The 16,979-nt window shown below is 53.3% G+C and overlaps 6 protein-coding genes across 6 annotated transcripts; 3 read left to right on the top strand and 3 right to left on the bottom strand.

Moving 5' to 3' along the window:
• Positions 1–202: 202 nt before the first annotated feature.
• MYCFIDRAFT_26523 (uncharacterized protein) lies at positions 203–3,409 on the top strand (the record flags this gene model as incomplete). The annotated part of the gene is made up of 1 exon (XM_007921569.1): positions 203–3,409. The coding sequence occupies one exon, from the start codon at positions 203–205 to the stop codon at positions 3,407–3,409; it is 3,207 nt and encodes a 1,068-aa protein (XP_007919760.1).
• A 54-nt stretch (positions 3,410–3,463) lies between these two features.
• MYCFIDRAFT_28806 (carbohydrate esterase family 9 protein) lies at positions 3,464–4,711 on the bottom strand (the record flags this gene model as incomplete). The annotated part of the gene is made up of 2 exons (XM_007921699.1): positions 3,464–4,324; positions 4,379–4,711. The coding sequence occupies 2 exons, from the start codon at positions 4,709–4,711 to the stop codon at positions 3,464–3,466; spliced, it is 1,194 nt and encodes a 397-aa protein (XP_007919890.1).
• Positions 4,712–4,980: 269 nt separating this feature from the next.
• Positions 4,981–6,628, top strand: MYCFIDRAFT_169946 (uncharacterized protein; the record flags this gene model as incomplete). The annotated part of the gene is made up of 4 exons (XM_007923213.1): positions 4,981–5,038; positions 5,086–5,097; positions 5,124–6,565; positions 6,599–6,628. The coding sequence occupies 4 exons, from the start codon at positions 4,981–4,983 to the stop codon at positions 6,626–6,628; spliced, it is 1,542 nt and encodes a 513-aa protein (XP_007921404.1).
• MYCFIDRAFT_71376 (uncharacterized protein) lies at positions 6,610–9,203 on the bottom strand. Its single transcript, XM_007922128.1, has 4 exons — positions 8,980–9,203; positions 8,314–8,836; positions 6,900–8,263; positions 6,610–6,846 (listed from the first exon to the last, which is right to left on the bottom strand). Exons 1-4 carry the CDS (start codon positions 9,031–9,033, stop codon positions 6,730–6,732), a joined length of 2,058 nt encoding a protein of 685 aa, XP_007920319.1. The 5' UTR covers positions 9,034–9,203; the 3' UTR covers positions 6,610–6,729.
• Positions 9,204–12,481: 3,278 nt separating this feature from the next.
• Positions 12,482–15,413, top strand: MYCFIDRAFT_192510 (uncharacterized protein; the record flags this gene model as incomplete). The annotated part of the gene is made up of 3 exons (XM_007923212.1): positions 12,482–12,514; positions 12,588–15,212; positions 15,369–15,413. The coding sequence occupies 3 exons, from the start codon at positions 12,482–12,484 to the stop codon at positions 15,411–15,413; spliced, it is 2,703 nt and encodes a 900-aa protein (XP_007921403.1).
• Positions 15,414–15,933: 520 nt separating this feature from the next.
• Positions 15,934–16,937, bottom strand: MYCFIDRAFT_27364 (uncharacterized protein; the record flags this gene model as incomplete). The annotated part of the gene is made up of 2 exons (XM_007921623.1): positions 15,934–16,780; positions 16,828–16,937. The coding sequence occupies 2 exons, from the start codon at positions 16,935–16,937 to the stop codon at positions 15,934–15,936; spliced, it is 957 nt and encodes a 318-aa protein (XP_007919814.1).
• Between the last annotated feature and the right edge of the window lie 42 nt (positions 16,938–16,979).

Genomic DNA, 16,979 nt, shown 5'->3' with positions numbered 1-16,979 from the left:
GCTTGATCAGTGGAAGCCGTGCCTCGTGGCGGGGACGCGGATCTGAACGTCAAGTCGAGCTCCAGCTTCCTTCTCAGCTGTTCTTCTTGCAGGCTGCAGCGTTCACAGCAGAACATTTCACGACTGTGTCCACGTCCAAGGACGGAAGATGCATGGATTCGAGATGACCGAGCGATAGCACACGATTCTACCACCTGGCGGGATGCTGTCCGCATTCAAGGCGCAGGCCATCCACGAGCTCAAGCCGCGCGACAAAGCCCGAGTTGAGTCGCTGCTGGCGTACGGCGACCGGCTGCTGGTTGGCCTCAACACTGGTGTCTTGCGAGTGTTTCGCGTCAACGAGAATACATCAAACGTAGGAGAGGCGGCAAATGGAGAGGCAAATGGAGATGCTCAGGTCCCGCCGAGCCCGACCAAGAGAAAGCATGTGGAGCTGTTGAACGAGCAAGAGAAGTTCAGCAAGAAGCCAGTGCAGCAGTTGGCTATGATCAAGGAGGCCAATCTGCTAGTCAGTCTGAGCGATGCATACATCTCGCTGCATCATCTGCAATCATACGAATTGGTAGAGCGGCTGGAGCGCACCAAAGGTGCCGCTTGCTTCGCAGTCACCAGCAATGTAGTGAAGGACCCAGACACGAATGTGCCCGGCCTCGTGTCAAGATTGGCTGTGGGTGCGAGACGGAAGGTTCTATGTTGGACCTGGCAAGACATGGAACTTCTGCCAGATGTCCAGGAAATTAGCCTGGAGGCGAGCATCAAAAGCCTCAATTGGGCAGATGGATCTCGCCTCGTTGCCGGCATGGATCCAGGCTTCTCTGTGATTGACGTAGCTTCAGAAGAGATTGTTTCTGTCACGAAACCGGTACCGCAGGCTGCAGCCGACGTTAACGCAGGAGAGCTGGCTGGTGTCCGATTTGGTGCGGTCAGCAGCAGTGGAATGGGATATATGGGTATGGGAAGCTGGGTGCCCAAGCCAATGGCTACTGCTTTGTCCGGCGGTCAAGTTCTCCTGGCGAAGGATGTCAATACTCTCTTCGTGTCCATTGATGGTAAACCTCTGGAAAGACGACAGGTACCGTGGGCACTGGCACCGGAGGCAATTGGCTACAGCTACCCTTATCTACTGGCGCTGCAACCGCCCGACAAAGGCACGCTACAAATACGCAACCCAGAGACATTGACACTGCTGCAAACGATCAACGTGCCTGGCGCAGCCATCCTCCACGTTCCCCAACCCTATATAAGTCTCGCGCACGCCGGGAAAGGGTTTCTTGTAGCATCGGACAGAATGATATGGCGTATGAATGCATTGCCGTACCACACGCAACTCACGGAGCTGGTAGAGAAGCAGCGATTTGACGAGGCGATCAGTCTTTTGGAACTGCTTGAGGATACCTTGATCGATGACAAGCCTGGCCGAATCCGCGAAATCATGATATTGAAAGCCATTGCTCTGTTTCAGCAACAAAAGTATCGACCAGCGCTTGATTTGTTCACAGACGCCAAGACATCTCCAGAACGAGTCATATCTTTATTCCCAAGAAGCATTGCTGGTGAACTGTCGAGCTTTCCCGAAGAATCCAGTGAAGCTGAGCACACCACTGAAAATTGCGACACCAACGACGACGTAAAAGCAGCTCCTAGTACTCCTTCAAAAGGAATTCTTGGAAAACTAACATCAAGCCACAAGAAAGCGGACTCGGACGCTGCCTCGATCAAGTCACCAGCTCGAAAGGACGCGGATAATGCCAGCATTCGCATCAGGGCACCAAAGGCTTCTGATAAGCCGTTAGAAGGAGAAGATCTCAAATTTGCCGTTCGTTGCCTGTGCTCGTTCTTGGCTGAGACCAGACAACAGGTTCAGAAGCATCTTAACCCCGACGGCACACTCAAGGTCGATCCACCGTCTTTAGACAAAGAGACCGGTCTGCCTGAATTTCATAATCTTCTGCCACAGTCTACTCTAGGAAAACTTGGTCAACCGGTAGATTGGCAGAAAGAACTTCTTAGGATCGCACAGCTCGTTGACACGACTCTTTTCCGGTCGTACATGCTTGCAACGCCGATGTTGGCCGGTCCGCTCTTTCGGCTCGACAATTTCTGTAATCCCGATGTCGTTCAGTCAGCGCTTTACGAGGGTGAGCGATACAATGACTTGATTGACTTCCTACATGGAAAGAAATTGCATCGCCAGGCCCTGGAAATGCTTGCCAAGTTCGGCAAAGGCGAAGCTGATGGCGAAATTCCCCAAGGCATGCGCGGTCCAGAACGTACTGTGGGCTATCTAAAGCAGCTGCCGCCCGATCTCGTTGGGCTGATACTGGAGTACGCTGCCTGGCCCGTTCGAGAAAAACCGGAAGTTGGCATGGATGTGTTCCTCGCGGACACTGATAATGCCGAGAAGCTTCCACGCGATCAAGTCCTAGATTTTCTCGGCGAGATTGACGAAAAGCTGCAGATTCAGTATCTTGAACACATCATCGACGAATTAGGTGATAGCAACGGTGATTTCCATCAACAGCTCATCGACCTGTATTTGAGCGAGCTCAGGAAAGAGGCTGTCGATGACGAATCTCGATCCCAGCTGAAAGCAAAGCTTGAGGCGTTCTTGGTCAAGAGCAAAGTGTACAAGAAAGAAAAGACCTTTCGCCAACTACCTCCAGATGATCCGATCTTCTTCGAATCCCGTGCCATTGTCCTCAGCGCAATGGGTAACCACAAGCAAGCTCTTTCTATTTACGTCTTCCAGCTCAAAGACTACGCCAAGGCCGAGGAATATTGCAACAAAGTTTATCTCGAAGATCAAGCCGAGAAACAGGAATGCCTTCTTGAGGCAAATACGACCCACGAGAAGCATTTCCGTCAATTAGAACCCGAAGACAGTGCAAGCCGTGCGAACATCTTCGCAATTCTTCTAGGCCTCTACCTACGTCCGCCACATTCAGAAGAGAAACGATGGCCCCAAGCTCTCGAGCTCCTCGGCAAACACGGCGCCCGTCTCCCGGCCAGCAGCACTCTTGACCTCATGCCGGACGACCTTGCTGTTCAAGAGCTGCAGGACTACTTTCGAGGTCGCATTAGGAATGCTACCTCGATCCTACGCGAAGACATGATCGTTCGTGGACTCGAGGGCGTGAGGAAGGCAAACCGTGAACGAACATTACTGCTTGGACCAGATAACATTAGTGATGAACGACCGTCGGGAAGGAACAGGCGAGTAAGAATCGGGGAGCTGGATCACTGCAAGGTCTGTCACAAACGGTTTCAAGCCGCTGGTGCGATTCGAGTATACCCTGACAACGAGGTCATTCATTATGGATGTATCGGACGAAGTGGGAGGAAGACGGTGCCAGATAGCGATAGCTCGAGAGGTCTCGGCGCACTGAGGAGTTCCAGCGGCTGGGCATGAGTTTCTGCTGGAGGCAAGGCAATGATGCTCTATGATACCCCAAATCAAATTGATTTAATTGTTTGCACTGTGTTGTAAATCCCAGACTTTCACACCTCCTATCCATGTCTGAAGCACATTTGCTTCATCGTCTAAAACAACAAAGTCGGCTCTGCGACCGGGTTCTAGCATGCCTCTATCTGTCAATGCCATCAAGTTTGCCACGTTTTCCGTCACACATCTGACGGCTTCGGCAATACCGCATTCACTCCACTTCACAAGATTCTGCACACACTCTGAAAGTGACGCACACCCTCCAACGAGTGTCTCTGTGCCTTCAATGCCGACTTTGCTTCCAAGTTTTGTTTGATTGAACGGAATCTGAGCATGACCTGGGTAGGTGCCATCTGGGAGTCCTGCGAGCTCGATCGAGTCCGTAATGAGGACACACTTCTTCGCATTGCTTCTGAAGAGCACAGTGGCGACGCTGGGATGGAGATGATTGCCGTCAGCAATAATGCTGAAAAAGGGCGAGTTGGTTGAAGGAGTGGCCACGAGACCTGTCAGTCCTGGATCTCGATGGTGAAGAGGCGCCATGGCATTGAGAGTATGAGTCAAGCACTTGGCTCCGGCCTCGACAGCAGCGAGTCCCTGATGATATGTGGCATTGGAGTGGCCCAAGGAGACCATGATCCCGTTCTGCGTCAGGTTCTTGATAAGGTCAAGAGAGCCTTCATTCTCTGGCGCGAGAGTGACAACTTTTGTGGCAGCCAGTCCCTCTTGGCCATAGATATGTTCTGGAGGGACTGTGGGCAATTGGAAAAGCGAGGCATTGTGAGCGCCCTTTTTCAGAGGCTGGAGGTATGGTCCCTCTGCGTGCGCACCGAGGACGGCGGCAGCACGTGCTAGATCATGCGGTGCGAGACATGGGAGTATCTACGAAGTTCCGTGTAAGCCATACATGATCGAACTTTGACTCTCGTTTCTGACCTTCTTGAAATCTTGACTGGCCACGGTGGGGACTGTGGGATAGAAGGCTGTCACACCTGTTCTTGGAAGATACTCTGCGACTCGCGTGAGATTCTCCGTATATGTTTCCGCATCAGTGAAATGCGTAAAGTGGAAGCCTCTCGATCCGTTTGTCTGCAGCTCCAAGAATCCGGGTGCGACGATAGCATTTTTCAGGTCGATTGTGATGTGGTCTGGATGCTGGCTCCTCTCGATGATCTTTCCAGTGCTAGTGTCTACATCGAACTGTGCTTGAGGATGTAGCTGGCCATCGACGCAGAGGCGTGCATTGCGGAAGCAGACCACAGAAGGCATGCTGATCTGAGGTAGTGATCAGCGATTCTGATGCACAAAACTTACATGTTGCAATTGTTCGACTGATACTCGAAGGCGCATGTCTCGATGCGCTGCTTTGGCATTGTTGTTGCTTGAATCTACAGTGCATGAGGCAGCGGAAGCACAGCTCGCTGTTCCGTGCCGGAGAGTGCTGCCGAGAGAAGGGATGAACTCTCCTTGAATGCCTCACAAGTTCCCAAGCCAGATAATTCGCATTTCTTCCTACGCTACTCGCCTAATCGATCAAGATGGCCGACGAAGACAAGGAGAAAGCAGAGAAGCTGGCCGCTGCCAAAAAACGCGTACGTTGATATACGATCAATACGACACCAATGCTCTCCCCAAACTGACAGCTGGCCGGCATAGTTTGAGGAACTCAAGAAACAACAAGCGAAGAAGGGCAAGAAGGGCGGCAAGAAGAAAGACAAAGAGCAGGCTGATACATCGAACGCGGAAGCAGCTGAAGATGATGCGGGAGAGCAAGACGGAGAAACGACCGCGATGGCCGCAGATGAGAAGGAACCAGTGGTGTCTGAGGAGACGAAGGCCAAGGTCCATCGCTCAGAGTCGAATGCGCACTCAGAAGTCCAAGAACTTTACAAGAAGCAGGCTGCAAAAATCGAGGAACTCGAAAAGGAGAACAAGTCGCTCAAAGACCAACACGACGAGCATACGAAGAAGCTGGCCAAGACAGAAGAAGAGCTTGAGAGCCTGCGAGAGGGTAGTGGTGACGCTGCGGAACTCAAGTCCAAGGCGAAGGAGGCCCAGCGGCTGAGCACAGAACTGGCATCTGTGCAGCGACAGCTCTCTCAGGCGCAACAAGCCGCAGGCAAAGGACCCACACGACGACAGTCTGGAACTTCGCCGGATGTCAGTGAGCAGCTCGCGAGCAAGGACTCAACCATTCATTCTCTGGAGCTTGATATGAGCAACCTGCGCAACCAGATCACCACTCTGCAAAACACACTCGCAGAACGAGACGTGGCTATTCAGGAGGCCAACGAACGCACGACTGCCGCCGAGGCTGCTACAGAAGCTGCGAAGCAAGAGTTGGAGTCGCTCAAGCTTTCCATTGCCATTCCCTCAGACGAGACAGCGGCTGCCAATGAGGATCCCGAAGCCTTGACGAAGCGCGTCACCGTCCTCGAATCCGACCTGCGGAGTGCGAATTCAGATCTTGAAGCAGCAGCCAAGCGAGCTAGATCACTCGAGCAGAAGATCGAGGCCTTGACCAAACTGCACAGGGATAGCTTGAACACCTCGCAGAGCAAAGATCGCGAGCTCACCGACCTACGTTCGCAGCTCAAGCGCCAGTCACGCCCATCTCACGTTCGGGATGCTTCAGAATTCGAGCTGAACGAGGACGAGACTGAAGCTGGCGCTCTCCAGGCACGCATTCGAGCTCTAGAAGCCGAGAACTTCGATCTCAGACGTGGAGTATGGCGAGATCGAAGAGCAGAATTGCAGCCGGGTATGGATGATAATAACTATGAGGATGTGGATTTGAATACACCACACAGCGCAGGTGGACACAGAGGCTCGCTGCCGAGACAAACAAGCACATTTCAAGATGTGATCACGTCTGGTATCAATGCTTTCACGGGCAGGGAGCCATCGAAAACCCCTTTCAGAGACAGAGCAATGTCTATGGGTCTTATGAGCGAAGACGGATTCGATGAAGAGGCGTTCCGACTGGCACAAGAACAGGAGCAGAAGAATCGTATCGAAAGGATCAAGGAGGTCAAGCGCGGGCTCGAGCAGTGGCGAGGATGGCGCATCGATATAGCGGACCTCAGACAGAAAGGCGCCGGACCCGGGAGAGAAGTCGGCCCCGTGTTTGAAGTCTAGATTTCGAAATTGTCAAAGCGAAAATGGTTCAATCGTTCAACATCGTAGCATTTTTATCTATGAGATTCAAGGTCTCTCTAATCGCTTCCCATTATGCTTTTCTCAGCGCCGCGGCTACTGGTATCTATGACCATGGCCATATACTGAATTCAGATAAGCTGTTGGAAGGCACGGTTGAGTGGCGATCGCAGAGGCTTGACATCCTTGTAGAAATCGACAGTCGCAACTGCACGCTTCGCAATGCCCTCTGGAGTGAATTCAAATTTCTGGGAGGGAACGTCAGTGTAGTACAAATATTATCATGCAGGCTTAGACTCACCTTGTAGACATTCTTGTATGGACCGGAGGCGCCGAATCTGTTGAGACCGAATTGCTCATGCGAGTACTTCTCCCATCCAAGAGTGCTCATGACCTCAACGGAAAGAGCAGGGATGCCGTCTGGAATGACAGAGAGCTTGTAGTCCTTCGGTTGAGCGTCAAACACCTCTACGCAAGGCATGGATACCACTCGAGCAGTGATGTTGTTGTTGTCCTTCAGGTACTTCACAGCCTCCAAGCAAAGTGACACTTCTGAACCGGTGGAAACGAGGGTGATCTGAGCGCCTTCGTTCTCAAGCGCGACATATCCACCCTTGATGGCACGCTCAATTGTCGAGCCCTCAAGTTGTGGCAGGTTCTGACGAGTCAGCGCCAGGATGGAAGGCGTGTGTTCGCTCGTCAGAGCAACGTAGTAAGCGGCGGAAGTCTCGTTGCCATCGGCAGGACGCCAGACCATCATGTTGGGCAGAGCACGGAAGTGTGCGAGTGTCTCGATGGGCTGATGGGTGGGACCGTCCTCTCCCAGACCGATAGAATCGTGTGTGGCAATATAGATGACGCGGTGCTGCGATAGCGAGGAGAGGCGAACGGAACCGGCAGCGTAAGACACGAAGTTGAGGAAAGTGCCTCCGGCTGGGATGAGGGTGCCATAGGCGGCAATACCGTTCATGATACCGGCCATGCCGTGCTCACGAACACCGTAGCGAAGGTATCGACCAGACCAGTCGCCAATGCCAAGGCTTGGAGGCTGGAAGTCGACAGCGTTCTTCCATCGGGTGTTGTTCGAGCCAGTCAGATCAGCTGAACCAGAAAGCAGCTCTGGAACAGCCTCGTGAATAGCTTCAAGAACAGATTCGGAGAGCTTACGCGAAGCAACAGCCTTGTCGCTTGGCTTGTATACTGGTAGACACTTTTGCCAGCCCTCAGGGAGCTTGCCAGTCAAGCGACGCTTGAGATCGGCACCCAACTCCTTGTGTTCGCTCGAGTACTTCTCGAGAAGCTGGTTCCACTCCTGCTCCGCAGCGGCACCCTCGGAGGCGTGCTTGTGGTAGAGATCATAAACCTCCTGTGGGACAACAAAGCTCTTGCTGGGGTCGAAGCCAAACTTTTGCTTGACTTGCTGGCAGTCATCCTCCTTGAGAGGATTGCCGTGCACACCGCCAGTGCCCTGGAGCTTGGAGCCAAAACCGATGGTGGTAGTCAATCGGATCATCGATGGCTTGTCCTTGACCTCCTTGGCCTTCTTAATAGCAGCCTCGATGCCTTCAAGGTCGTTGTCGCCGTCCTTCACCCACTCCACGTGCCAGCCATAGGCCTCAAATCGCTTGGTAACATCCTCGGTGAAAGCACACTTTGTGTCACCGTCTACAAGGCGGTTAGCTCGTGGCAAAGCTTATGCCTGGAAGACTGCTTACCAATGGAAATATGGTTGTCATCGTAGATGGCGATCAGGTTTCCGAGCTGCAAGTGACCTGCGGTCGAGGCAGCCTCGCTGGCCACACCCTCCATAGCGCAGCCATCGCCGAAGAAAGTGTAGGTGTAGTTGTTTACGAGCTCGTAGCCTGGCTTGTTGAAGACGGCAGCGGTGTGTGCCTGAGCAATAGCAAGACCAACGGCATTGGTGAAACCCTGACCGAGCGGGCCAGTGGTGACTTCAATGCCAGGTGTGTCGTGGGACTCGGGGTGGCCGGGAGTCTTGCTGTCGACCTGACGGAAGTGCTTCACGTCGTCAATGCTGAGATCGTAGCCGAAGAGGTGCAGCAGAGCATATTGCACCATGCAACCGTGGCCGTTGGAGAGGACGAATCGATCGCGGTTGAGCCACTTGGGGTTCTTTGGGTTGAAGGTCATGAACTTGTTGAACAGGACGTGGGCGACGGGTGCCATGCCCATTGGCGCACCGGGGTGGCCCGAGTTGGCGGCGAAGGTGGCATCGACCTGTATGCGGAGAGCATGGTGTCAGTGGAGTGAAGGACTATGACTACTGTTCAATTTTCAGCAGCAGCTGTCGGTGAGCCCGGACGAGGGCAGAAATGAAGGAATGGACAAGGCGATGAGGGGCACGGGCACAGGAGACGTACCGCGAGCGTGCGGATGGTGTTGATGGCCAACTGATCAGTCTTGTCGTAGCCCATGATTGTAATGTTTGGTGTAGGGGAGAATTGAGTGTGGAAGCGGAGACGAGCAGAGCATGTGTAGGGTAGGGTAGGGTAGGTCTGTGAGAAAAGCTCAACGGATGTGACTTCATAGCCCGCAGCTCGTCGCAGGGCAGGGCAGGGAAACTTCTCTCGAGTGCCCCACGTTGCCAACGCCGCGCTTCGGTGTTTGCCCGGACGGCGATAGTTATACCCTAAGAGTACACCTGGCACGGCACGGCACTGCACTGCACTGCACTGCAGCTGTTTGACCACCGCCGGCGTGCAGGTGGTGTGGCGTGCCTGCCATGCCATGCCATGCCATGCCTGCCATGTGCCACACTATGTCGCCTTTCGCCAATGCAATGGCCGAATCCCAAATGCCGTCGGCAGCTGCACCACCGCATGATTCATCGCTGACTGACGGCATCAACATCCTGGCTCAACTCTGCGTAAGGTACCGTAAGGCCACTGCACATGAATCATCATCGAGTTCGTCTATAATATAAGCATTACATATGTCTGGTCTATCGATCGATCGCTTGAACGCGCCAACGCAAAGTAATAGGTTATCGAGCATTGTACAACGATGAAAAGTGCGCTTGCTGAGGCGTCGCCGCGGAAACACGCAAGTACAAATCATCTCCCATCCTGCTCGGCGTCAGCTTCGGTTCCCACGGCGGACTCTTCAATGCTGGCCGGCTTTCACGAGTCTTCGTCGCCACAGTCAATGGCCAGTTAGGCTGTTGCCGACTCGCGACGCGGCCATATCCTTTCAAAGGACTTTCGCATCTGTAACCTCCAACGACTTCCTTGCCTGTCGAAGACTCCAAAGTCTTGCGGCTGACTTTCTGGGCGTTGGGTGCATGTGCTGAATTCGAAATGTGAATACTATCCTCTAGCCCCTCTGCCGCCAAAGAGCCTCGTCTTTTCGCGGCTAGAGTCGTACCGCTCAAGGTCGGAGAGTGTGCTCGAAGCATCTGACGCTCTGGAGTCACTGGAAATGCTTTCTCCCTTGCTGGCGCATGCCCAAGAGACGATGTTCGAGGACCTGCCATCGCCACCGCAGCTCTTGGCAAAATCCCACCTCCTGGAGATCGTGGGACGGCTTGGTTGGAACTTCTGGGGATCTTCGGATAACGAATTGCTGCGATTGGCGATTCTGCTAACGGTGTCAATTGTTTGTCTTGTTCCTCAGGGGGCGTCGGCTCGTCAGGATCGGTACTTTCGAACGAAGTACGGCGAGAGTCAGTGGAGACAACTGAATTGCGGACAGCTTGAGGCGGACATGCAGGCTTTGTGATGGTGATGGCAGTCGGAGGGGGCCTGCGGACTTGTGCCTGTGATTCGATGGGCGTAGAAGAATAAAGCCTTTCCGATGAGCCACTGTCAGGGCCTGCGTAATAGTCTAGGAGACTGCTCTTGCTGGATCGCGAGTTTGACCTGCTGGAAGATCTGGCGTGGAGCCTGGGAGGTGCCGGCAAAGAAAATTTTGTGGGCTTTTGCACAGCTTCGTGGCGAGGCACCCGCTCTGGTATGTGCAGTGACAAGTACGGCATTGCTGTTGCGTCCCTGTGCTTGTTTACTGCGGGATGAGCAGGAAGACCAGGCAGTAGCGCAGCTGGCAAAGGGGAATTTCTCTCCTCCTCAAAGATGGTCGCTGGCGTCTGTGGCCAGTTCACGGGCGATTTTGGTCGTGGTTTTGGCGGAACGGGACGACTTCGAGGTTTATCTGGAAGCAGAGGTGAAGGAATTTGACTGTTGGAATGCTCTGATGCTGGCCCAACAATATTTGTCTGGGTATTTCCTACGTCGTCGTGCACCTGTCGAATAGTTCGAGAGTACTGACCCGGCCAGAAAGTCTGATGTTTTTCGGAAGCAGAAACCATGCCAGATTCACCCGGCCTGTCCAGAAACCTGTCCTCGGCCATCGGAGGGCCCTCATCAACGAAGTCGTAAGAGTGCCTATTTGCTCTGGCACCTTTAGCTTTTCTCTTTCGCAAGCATATTATGATGTAAGCTGTCACGATGGCGATGATAACGGCACCTGTCGCAGCGACGGAGACACCAATGGCTTGCGCACTTGTCAAAGAAGACGCCCCGCGTGCTGCTGTCGCTGCACTCGGGGTCTCGGTAGGCAAATTCGGCAGTAGTGTTGACGAGTTGTCAGGCTCTGAGGACGTCGCTTCTGCAGTTGTAGTGGGGTGAAGCTGTGCAGTGGTCGTTGGATACGATGCCGTTGTCGCAGCTGCGTGTGAATAGGTTGAAGTGGTCGTCTCGACCGGCAATGTGAGAGTGCTATGTCGAGCACGTGCTGCGTTGGATTGTGCCGAGCAGACACTATACGCGTCCGACTGTTGTTGCGTCGTTGCCCGGGGACAGTCCAGTCGTACACAGAGAAAAGCAAGCTCGCCAATGGTAAAGCCTTGCGAGCTGTATTGCTTGCAGAGGCACGCCGCGTTGTTGCTAGCGCATGCGTACTCCTGACCGACATATGCCGATAGACAAGATTGGGCGCACTTTGGAATTGAGCCTTCGATGACTTCTGGTAGATTCGACGCCGTCGTTGCTGAAGTCGATCGTTTGATTGTAGGTATTCTGAGCAAATCTGAAGATGCAGTGTGCGGGTGCCGCGAAGGCATGATACAGACCAGGCGCTTATCATAGAAAACGAAAATCTTATAGCTACAGAAGGTTTGCGGGAAAATAGCTGACCAGCAGCATAACGAAGTGAAAGACTGAAAGAATGGCAAGGAGGGACCAAGGAAATTCGTGAAATCGTAGCAATGTTGCAACGCGGGCGGGCAGCGAGCACTCACGTCCGTGGCAGTCTTGTATATATTCACGTAGCGACCGCATGACTACGAGGAACGATTTCCGCGGCTACTGTGCGTCGATGGTCGTTGGTGGTGTAGGCGCTGAGCTCGACTGGCGTCGGTGCTTGAGCCTCGGGCGGCTACAGGTGCTGTCCATTGGCATTGACTTGTGTCAAATCGGATGGATGCGGCAGCTTGCTCATCGGCTCGTAAGTGGTTGATGGTGGAGAACAGTCGTGCGTTACAATGGAAAGAAAGAAGCTGGAAAGCATCAGCCAGAATGCCAAGGCGCCAGGCTCGTCAACACTGCAGGTGCAGTCTGCAGCACGGCGTGAGAGTTTCGTGTTGCACAAAGCTCAGCTCTGCATGGCGGCCTCTTCTCTGCACCTGCAGGAGGCCGTTCATGGCCCTCACTGCCTCGCCTCACCCACACATGAGCCTGCGCGCTCTTCTCGTTCGCCGAACAGCTGCATGCTGCGCGGCCTGCGCCTCTCGGAATGCCGTCGGAGCTGACATCCTCACAGCCAGGCAGCGAGGCAGCAGCTGCTTTCGTGTGACCAATGCCTCGTCCCAAAAGACTCGAGCGACTCACTCCATCCTCCGCCATCCTGCTTTCCATCCTCCCGCTCACAATGCCCGGGTCCGAAGCTGGTTCGATTGGCGATGTGTGCATCTCATGACACCAAGATGGTATGCTGGAACCGGTCGGCGACAAGTGAATACTAACCGTCTTCTCAGGAGCCACGGCCAATCTCTACACTCAATTCCTCCTCCACTGCCGCTGTCACCTTGGTGGACAATGATGAATTCATGACGCCGGTTCTTTCGCCCCTGGCACTGATTGATAGGAAGCTGCATGCAGCGTCACATATTGTTCAGACTCCGGATCGAAAGCAATGGATCGATCTCGATGTCTTATCGCCCAAGCTCTTGCGTGAGCTGCGAAAGCAGTACGACACTCAACTGTCTGATCAGCCACGCTCCATGGCTAAGGGCGCTGCGAGAATCAAGGCGTGGACTCGGCAAACAAAAATAGGCTTTGACATCCGTCTGAGGAGAAAGCTGAGCACAGGTCGTGATCAAGTCACAGACATTGTCGTTCAAGACCAATTACCATGGAACGAGCCGAAGGGGATCGCCTTGCCAGAGCTGCCGAGCGAGGGCATGTTCGAGCTCCCGGACAATTCTCGAACATCCGAACTGCCTTCTACACCCTTGGACTCGAACATGGAAGATGCTGCCGATGAGCAAGACGTAGAGACTTTGCCAGAATACTCGGGGCCTACTGATCCCTCGCCTCAACTCCGGCTCCAGATACCGTCGACGGTACTAGATGGGGACTCTGGCATTGATAGTCGTTCACCATCTGTGTCAAGCATAGTTGCGACACCCACCGATGGTCTCGCAGTAGAAGACTGGATTGGACAGCTGGATGATGCTAGGGACAACGACGTCGAGAAGCCAGAGCTGAACGATGGTAGACCGCGCACTGACCCAATCGATATCAAAGAGCCGTCAGACCAACACGATCAAGTGGCTGCTGACATAGTCAATGCACTTTTAGCCGAAATTCGAGGCAGTTTGGCGAAAGATGCAGCTGGTGGAGACCTGAATTTACAATCCGGCCAAAATGTCGCCAAAACTTATACGTACGAAACCGAGGCTGACGCAGTGCCAGCAAGCCCGATCGGTGCATCAGGTCAGACTCCTTCCCCGTGCTATCTTCAGAAAGGTCGAAGTACCGTGAGAATGCGCAATAAACTCAAGAGCAAACCTCTCCATGGCCTGGATCCGCCGCGATCTCATCACGAGCCGAGACGGCCTGCTCTCCAACGACGCGCCACTGTGCCTAAGCGTGCTACGATTGCTGACGGTCCCGAGGCAGCTTGGAAGGTGGCGCTTCAGGGCCAGAAGAAACTGATTGGAGGGAAGCATCCTTTGACATGGAAGGCAAAATATGCGCTGGCGGAGAGCCGAAAGAACCAGCACAAGGAATGCTCATCTGACCTGCTTGACTCACTACGAGAAAGTGAACACCTATCTGTCAAAATCCTCGGGAGTGTTCATCCGGACGTTGCTGCATTTTCGGCCAATCTCGAAACGCTGGCCACTTTGATTGTGAGCGAAGAGGATGACACTGTTGGCTCTGTCCAGGAAATTAGCGGGTCGGAAGCCTCTACGAATAGTTTTCAACCCGATGAAGACGCTCCTAACACAGCGGATATAATCCAGAACAACGGCTTGTCCCGTGATATAGTACAAGAGCATCCATTGTCGTCCCATCAGGCTCCGACCAGTGGCGACGTCCAGGAACCCGAAGGCGCCCTGCCAGCTTTGCAGACCACCTTCCCGGATAGGCCTGAGGCAAACGATACGGACCGTCTGCGCGAGCAATTGGCACGCGATGCGCTCTGGAGCTCCTGGCGTCCTCCACATAAGCCTCGAAACAATGCACAAGCGTCGCTCGGCATAATCCTGGAAGCAATGGCAAACACAGTTAAGGAGGGAATCTCGTGGCTGCAGGATAATTACGGCCCGGAGCCTGAACCCAAAGACAACCACGTTCGCGTGAGATGGACTTGCTCGTGTGGTCAACCTTTGTATGACGATTTCGAAGAACGAAAGCCCGGCGCAGCTAGGGAGCTCGAAGCTTACCTAAACCGACCACGAACACATACTCCAGGAACACCTACGAGTCCAAGCAGCTCTAGTGGCACTCGCAGTTTCAGCTCGTCTTTCGGAGGTGCTCAATCCTCTCAAACTTCCTGGTCAAGCTTTGGACAGCCTGTTCACAACTCCTGCTCAGGAGAAGAAAAGTCACAGCAAACGTTCTCCACCTCTTCACTGCCTTTTTACACACCATATACGCCGCTGACGGATCCACCATGGCTCCTGACGTGTGCTAATGAAGCCCAACACTCCCCTAAGATGGCACATCTAGACATGTCTCCACATAAGATCAAGAGCGATCGAGATTTGGCCATTGAGCTACGATCACACTACTCCTTTATCAACAGACGGTGGCAGCGCTTCCTCAAACTTCGTGGCCTCAGCACCATTAATTTTGTCCAGTTCGAGTGTCACCAAAACCGATTCGCTGATATTCGGAAGACGCCTGATATGCCACCAACTGGTAAGATTGATTATTCCTTCGAGCCCGGAGACTTGATCCCCCCGGTGGGCAGTCAGTACCTCTTGCATCTGTTCAAGCATCCAGAGGAGTACGACGGAGAAATGATCGCTTACCTCCGAGTGCCGAAGAAGAAGGGGAGGTTGGCCTTAGGCGTGGGCTGGGGAGTTCATCTTGTAGAAGGCTTTATGCCTGATCGTGTATGGATGTGTGTAAATCTATTCTTCGCGTTCGTAAGTCTGGTATTTGCCGTCGCCTGGGCATGTCACAAGAACGATATTCAGGGAGCTTTTGGAGTTGCTCAATGGATATGTAGCTTGGCATTCTTCGCAGGTGAGTATATGTATTTTGGTACCTGTTCACTGAGCCCGTACTGACTCTTCTGGTAGGTGGATGGATCCAAGCATGCCTTGCCTAATCAGTACGAGATCTAGTTGTCGACAATGAAGAATCCAGGTGCCAGATTGAAGCCTCTGACCGGTGCTCAGGAAGTTTGAAGTTCACTGCGATTCAAGACTTCAATACAGCTGTCTCATTGCCCAAAATATGGCCAGTATAGCCACTCGACAATCCACGAATGGTTTGCTCATTTAAAATCCGGCGTTCTACTGGCTTTGGAGTATGTCACTCCAAGCCGATGGAATATGCAAGTTCGAGGCAGTCGCGCAAGGTGTCTACAATCGCTAGAGGACCCAGGTGCCGCTACGTCTCAATGGAAAATTCGGCCTCAACATGTGAATCAGCTCTGAGCTAGCAGGGGAACAGACGTACTGTCGCACTACGATTCAGCTGCAGCTGCAATCCATCCTTTTCGTGGCGTTTAGCGTGCGGTGACTTTAGTCTCGATATATCTTTTCGTCAGCCGCTCGCCTGCACCTGCGACTCCGCTAGAAGGTAGAGAAGAAGGATTTCGTCTCTGTTCTCGTGGTTTGAAGCAAAGTACGCCATCTTGTGCTAATCCGTCTTGATCTTCCGCCTGGTGGTGCCTTCCAGAATGAGCTTTGCAACGTCTTCAGAGCTTTTTCCCCTATGGCGATCCTCGGTCTTCTCCAACCCTAGATCAGTCTCGTCAGCTACAAGCTTGTAGATATTTGCAATCGCCCTGAATGGCGATTCGTCCATCTGAAACCCGCCGTCGGCCTCAAAGGTTGCAGCAATTTCCTCCATTTCGTTCACCCATCTGTACGCTTTTGGAGGCATCGAGACCAGACCTCTTTCTGCGCGTGTCCGCACACCTGGGGAGAAGTCATCAAGATGTTGTCTAAGCTCATTGAGAACACCTAGGCTGTGGGCTGTGGTGAAGGATTGGATGGCAAGCGCAGTAAACCCCTTGGAAAGCGACGCAAAGCACATCTTTAAACCGGTTGCGGCGCCGATTGTGTCGTTAAGGTGTCTCATGTTCAGCACCTCTGCCAACTTGTCACCGTTTGGATGAGCCTGGAAAAGCTTGTAGGGACCAGAAACCGGAATTGATGGACGATACCAGCTGCCGTCTTCTTTCAGGCTCGGCGGTGCGCCGATAATCCCTCCGTCGATGAAATTGACTTTGGAGCTGGAATTCACGAAAAGATCGTTGACTTCCCGAGCCGTGCGTGGGCTCACTGCATTGAGATCTATAAAGCAGAGAGGGCTTGGTCGGGTCCTTGATGCAGAACCTGAAGCAGTGGAAATACGCCTTGCGACTGTGAGCGAATCACGCGGTGGCACAATGGACAGGATGACATCTGCTGCATCGACCAGCGCCGTGTCGGTGTCGACGAGTGATATTCCATTTTTGCGGGCACGCTCCTGCGTTTCTGGACTGCGAGAATATTAGAAGAAGCCCCTTCGCAGAAGTGATCCACTTACCTGCGACCACGAACATTCGTAATGACATTGAAATTGTGAGATAGCAGGAGCTTTGCAATGCCGAGCCCCATATCGCCAATGCTGATGATGCCAAGCGTAGCCAGTGCCATATTTTAGAAGCTACTCAACCAGTGCGACCGCTTTCTGCGGCC

This window comes from Pseudocercospora fijiensis, assembly GCF_000340215.1.
Source record: "Pseudocercospora fijiensis CIRAD86 unplaced genomic scaffold MYCFIscaffold_1, whole genome shotgun sequence".
Taxonomy (NCBI): domain Eukaryota; kingdom Fungi; phylum Ascomycota; class Dothideomycetes; order Mycosphaerellales; family Mycosphaerellaceae; genus Pseudocercospora; species Pseudocercospora fijiensis.
The sequence above is the reverse complement of the archived record's forward strand: the minus strand, read 5'-3'. Positions and strand labels throughout refer to the sequence as shown.

Excerpts from the sequence above, each read along its gene's own strand:
- MYCFIDRAFT_71376 (XM_007922128.1), bottom strand. The coding sequence starts at position 9,033 with ATGGGCTACGACAAGACTGATCAGTTGGCCATCAACACCATCCGCACG. Across the intron at positions 8,837-8,979 it reads ACACCATCCGCACGCTCGCG|GTCGATGCCACCTTCGCCGC; the intron begins GTACGTCTCCTG and ends CTCCGCATACAG. Across the intron at positions 8,264-8,313 it reads TGACAACCATATTTCCATTG|ACGGTGACACAAAGTGTGCT; the intron begins GTAAGCAGTCTT and ends ACCGCCTTGTAG.